Genomic DNA, 5120 nt, shown 5'->3' with positions numbered 1-5120 from the left:
CACACAGAAAGACCCCGGCCTGATGTTGGAATTGAACTCAGGACCTTCTTGCTGTGCGGCAACAGTGCTAACCACTGTGCCACCGTGCTGCCCAATTCAATTCAATTCAATTGTATTTATATAGCGCCAAATCACAACAAAAGTCGCCTCAAGGCACTTCATAGATACAGAGAAAAACCCAACAATCATATGACCCCCTTTGAGCAAGCACTTTGGCGACAGTGGGAAGGAAAAACTCCCTTTTAACAGGAAGAAACCTCCGGCAGAACCAGGCTCAGGGAGGGGCGGCCATCTGCTGCGACCGGTTGGGGTGAGAGAAGGAAGACAGGATAAAGACATGCTGTGGAAGAGAGACAGAGGTTAATAACAGATATACACTACATTTTCATCAATGACATTTTTCATAAAGCAAGCCTACAAAAGCCTATATGTCATGGTCCTGGGTCATTTTGACCCAGTGTTCTTAGTTTTCCTGTAGTTTTGTATTTTGTTCCTTATGTCCATTGGATTGGTTGGTTTGGTATTTGGATTCCCCCTGTGTCCATGTTTTTATTGTGGTGTTTGTTCTGGTACCGTGTTCCCATCCTTTGTGTTCTGTGTTCTCCTCATCCCCCCATATTCATCCTTCTTCTCTGCCTCTCTCTCTCTGTGCTCATCTCTGTGTACTGTGTTGTGTTTAAGGTCCACATCTTGGTGTCAGTATTTTCAGTTTCGTGTCCTCCCTGCTCGCTAATTGTCTTCAGCTGTGTTCCCCGTGTGTTCCCACTTCTCTCATTACCTTCTGTGTATTTATGTCAGAGTGTCCCTTTGTTCTGTGTTGCGTCGTCCCTCTAGGTTGTGTGCATTTACCGTGTCTTCCCAGCGCCTCAGCTTTAGTTGCTCCCAGGTTAGTTATTGTATGGCTTCTTATGTTCCTGTTAATAAAGACCTGCCTTTGAGGTCATCACCGTGTGTCTAGAGCTGTGCATTTGGGTCCTCTCTTGCCTTCACACAGCCGCCGCTTGACACTATATTTAGATGAAGGTCAGATGGAGGTCTCAGACTGCTTGCTGCTGGATTGGAAAAGAAAACACCAAAAAAGAGCCACGTGACAGCAACTGCAACATTGCTACTAAATTTGAAAAGTGACTTGTTGATGACTTGTGATGTGTTGGAGCTTTTGCTCCATAACCTTTTAGTTCATGGTGCGCAGAAATCATTTGAGCCACATGTGATTCCGAAGATCCTCCAGGGTGAAGCGGTCCTTGTAGTGCTTCCTCAGACACCCCGTCAAAAAATCCCTGCATTCTTTACAGAAATGAAATACTCTTGTTAAAGTTATCCACAAAGTTATTTCACCTTTCTTATATCAACAGCCCTTTTGGCAGAAATCTTACTGTTTGAAATGTCAGCTAAAATCGGTGGGTTTTGGTTGATGATCTTGTAGTCGCAGTCAAATGGTAACTTGTTGTGTAACAGCTGGTACATCACAACACCCAGCTGCCAGGCTGTAGTATATTCTGCAGAGCAGAAGCCGTACATGAACCACTCTGGACTATTGTAGATCCTGGTTCCTAAAACACAAAGATAAGAAGAATTAATGGGGAGGGAACATGATGTGGAGACAGTTCATGACAGCACAACGCTGTGGCTGAAAACATACCTGCGTTCCTCCTGAACCTTTGTCCCGGAGTAAACGTGACTCCACAGCCAAAATCGATGTATCGCACTCGGGGTTCCTCCGAAGATGTTTCAATTAGAATGTTGTGTGGTTTAATATCTCGGTGGAAAACCCCCTTGTTATCCATCGTAATGGCTGCGTCAACTAGTTGCTTCATTATGACCTAAAAGAAAGGAAGCCATATTTGGAGCACAGGACATTCTCTATGAAAAACTGCTGTAAGCTCCAAATGCTCGTCACTTACCTTAACATGTGTCTCTGACAGAGGTTTATCTGTAGTTTTGAGGTAATTGTCTAAGTCCATGCAATTTTCTGGTTTCTCAAAAACCATAATAAGCTCATCTTCCAGATCAAACCAGTCAAGTAGAAGTGGGGTTATACTGCTTTCCGTATCATGTGGTCCAGCCCCAACTTGTATCAGTAGCGCCACCTCCAGGGGAACATCAGTACTTTTCCCATTCCAATCCTTCAGAAGGAAAGTTACTTCAGGTCAGTATTCAGAATTTCAACAAAAGTAGCTATCAGCGTACAGACAGTTTTGAAATAGTCACAAAATGACCTGATCTTTAAAAAGCATTCTTTCCACTGAAACATGTCAGTTTAAACAATAAGGTGACCCACTGTTCATAGAATTCGACCATATTTCCTGACGATTTCACACACAACTGTGAGACCAGTCTGGTTCATGCACGGAGGAAATACGTGCCTTATGCTTGATGCCTGAGAAGGCCTGAAATAATATAAATACTAGGGCTGCCACAAACGATCATTTTGATAGTCGACTAGTCACCGATTATTTTTGCGATTAGTCGACTAATCAGATCATCCATTGGACGTAAAACTACAGCTTATTGCACCAGCAGTATCTGCTCTTATATAACTATCATTAGCTTACAGCTTTAAGTGTTTAAGGTCTGTGCTAACTAAAAATAAAGACAAGATGATAGTTTATTAAATTTTAATGAAATTTGCAGATTGTTTCGGTGAAGTTTAATAAACTCCTTGCTATCTAAAATATAACAGGACACTGGAGTATATTCTCCAGCATCTCACACTTCTGATAATCAGTTGTCTGCTTGATGTTTATTCAGCTGTGTAAAAACTATAACTTTAATCTCAGACAAACTGATTTACTCAGGAACAAATAAAATACTAAAAAAAAAGCCAAACAATAACATTTTAAGTTATCTAAGTGACTCATATATATTTAACCTGAGTAGCGAAAGACGGCGGTGGGTTTGAAAACGATTTGCGGGGAGTCCGGTGTTCTCACGGCGCTAGTGAGCCTAGCCCCCGGCTCGCTAACGAGCTAGTGGGTAACAGACGTCTCCGAAAACGTCGGAGCGCTTTTGAAAATATGTGGTGTCCTGATAAACTGAGCAGATATTTGAGGTTTATACAGATACATTCTCGCCTGAAAATATGTTAAACGTTTATTTTGTGACCCAGAAAGAATAATAAGAGTAAAGTTAAAACTAACTAGCTGCCGCCATTGTTGGAAACTGCGCTGGGCCGCGCTATGAATTCTGGGACACAGCTGCTTCTTCTTCTTCTTCGGGGTTTAACGGTAGCTGACATCCTTGTACATGCAATGCTGCCATCTTCTGTTTCAGTCCGTTATTACACTCTTAAATCCTGCCACTTACTCCTGCGTCTTTTGTGATCTTACAAAGCTTCAAACGACGCGTCGACTATTAAATCAGTCGTCGACGATTTTGATAGTCGACGTAATCGTGACTAGTCGACAAATCGTGGCAGCCCTAATAAATACCTGCTGGAATAAGAAAAGACGCTTACCATTGTTGTGCGCGCAAGTCTGCGCTGTTGAACATGTTTGATTGCCACCTGCATTAAAGACATTTTCTGGGTTAGAGAAGTACAAACAGGAATAAACTGAAGATCTGTGAAATGCAAATGTAAGAAGCCATACTGGAAAACTGTCTTTTATGCGTATTCCAGAAAACACGGTGGCAAAGCCTCCATGACCCAGCACCTCCAGCTCTTGATATTTTTCCAGGAAGTCTTCTGCAGACACACAGGAAAAACATACAGGTTATGACTTGTTACACAGAAAACAGCTGGTACAGTCCTATAGAGCTTTGCTATAACATTTCTATTAATTGGTAAATAGCAGCTACATTTTAGCAGATTAGTAGGTAGGTAACGTCACTACTGCCCAGAGTGTCTCTTATTGTCGATTGGTCCCACAGGAATCAAACCCAATCTCAAACCCCAGGACAAATTCTAAAGGATCTTGTGATCCAGCTCAGAAATATTGCCATTATCTTACCTTTTCTGTCAGTGCCGGATATCCTCGGTGAGTCACATGTTTCAGAGGGTTCCTGGGTGGGACTCTCCTCTGGGCTTGTTGTCCTGCTTTTTTTGCTGGATGGTCCCTCAGATTCGTCACTAGTGCTCTTCCGTTTGTTGCTCCTCTTAATTATACTAGAGTCGCTTGAAGGCACTATGAGAAGGCCAACTAAAATGGAAAAAGTAGTTTGACTTTAAGCATTTTCAGTCCAACTCTGTGTGTCAACTGCTTTCTACTGACTTTCTAAGGTCTGGCAATCGTGCATTAAAGCAATAACTGCACACTGAAAATCAACACAAAGAAGGCTAAATGAACCAACTACAAAGTTAAAGACCGTTAAGTACACAGTTAAAGTCACAAAATAAACTACATAGCCAAGATAATGTCACAGCTAAAACAGGTCTTATCACTTACATTTCAAACTGGATTCCCCAGAAACAAAGTGGCTGGGACCCGGTTTTGGACCTCCACTGCTTTTGCTTTTTTTGGGGGATTTGTCCAGTCTTTCAGGTAAGTCCCTTCTCTTTCTTCCCTCTATTCTTCCATCTGGAGTCATCTTCACCAGTGTGGAGATGCAAGGCTCTGTTTGGTGTCCTGAAATCAACAAAAGATGATTTTGTTTAAGTCAAATTCAGTTGCCTCAAATAAAAACCCAGAAGCATGCATAATTACCATATGAATCCCATTTGACTTACCTAGAGGGTTATTCAGATCCACAGGACGTGGTGCAGTATAAGTTGGCCAAGACTTTGACATTGTGTGATTCATTTAGGTTAATTTAGTTTCAGGATTTCACTCTTCACTCTGCAAAGATGCAATGAGCTGTGTGTGAGAACTATGATCTTTAGTGTCTTATAACAATGTCTTATAACAACGAGGTGATGACATCACAAGATTTTGGAATTCTTGGTTTCCATAGCTACAGAACATCAGCCTGGGCTAGGCAGTAGTTTCTGGTGAAGGCAAAGTTCTGTAAAGATTTATTTAGGGGTGCAATATTGCAAAAACTGTAGCGCAGCTGCATAAATGCATGTTTATAGAGGGCTGCTTCAAGGTGGGAACTGTGCTTCTACAACAAAGGCCATAAAACTAGTTAGGAACAAGCAATGGATATTATAGATAATATTGTAGCTATTATACCAACAAGAA

The 5120-nt window shown here is 41.8% G+C and overlaps 1 protein-coding gene across 1 annotated transcript; it reads right to left on the bottom strand.

The window, feature by feature from the left end:
* Positions 1-325: 325 nt before the first annotated feature.
* LOC146649095 (serine/threonine-protein kinase pim-2-like) lies at positions 326-4739 on the bottom strand. Its single transcript, XM_085387239.1, has 9 exons — positions 4667-4739; positions 4386-4565; positions 3951-4139; positions 3591-3685; positions 3458-3505; positions 1905-2126; positions 1643-1823; positions 1377-1553; positions 326-1287 (listed from the first exon to the last, which is right to left on the bottom strand). The coding sequence occupies exons 1-9, from the start codon at positions 4737-4739 to the stop codon at positions 1196-1198; spliced, it is 1257 nt and encodes a 418-aa protein (XP_085243365.1). The 3' UTR covers positions 326-1195.
* Between the last annotated feature and the right edge of the window lie 381 nt (positions 4740-5120).

The sequence above is a fragment of the Rhamphochromis longiceps genome, linkage group LG17 (genome assembly GCF_057381845.1).
Source record: "Rhamphochromis longiceps isolate RC_006_pf linkage group LG17, R_longiceps_female_GT1.1, whole genome shotgun sequence".
NCBI lineage: Eukaryota > Metazoa > Chordata > Actinopteri > Cichliformes > Cichlidae > Rhamphochromis > Rhamphochromis longiceps.
Note: the sequence above shows the minus strand (reverse complement) of the source record. Positions and strands in the feature narration are given on the sequence as shown.

What these genes read in the sequence shown, in the direction of transcription:
- LOC146649095 (XM_085387239.1), bottom strand. Translation starts at nt 4,739, where the DNA reads ATGAATCACACAATGTCAAAGTCTTGGCCAACTTATACTGCACCACGT. An exon ending in TGTCAGAGACACATGTTAAG is followed by an intron (nt 1,824 to 1,904) that starts GTAAGTGACGAG and finishes CCTTTCTTTTAG; the next exon opens with GTCATAATGAAGCAACTAGT. An exon ending in TTTAGCTGACATTTCAAACA is followed by an intron (nt 1,288 to 1,376) that starts GTAAGATTTCTG and finishes ATTTCTGTAAAG; the next exon opens with AATGCAGGGATTTTTTGACG.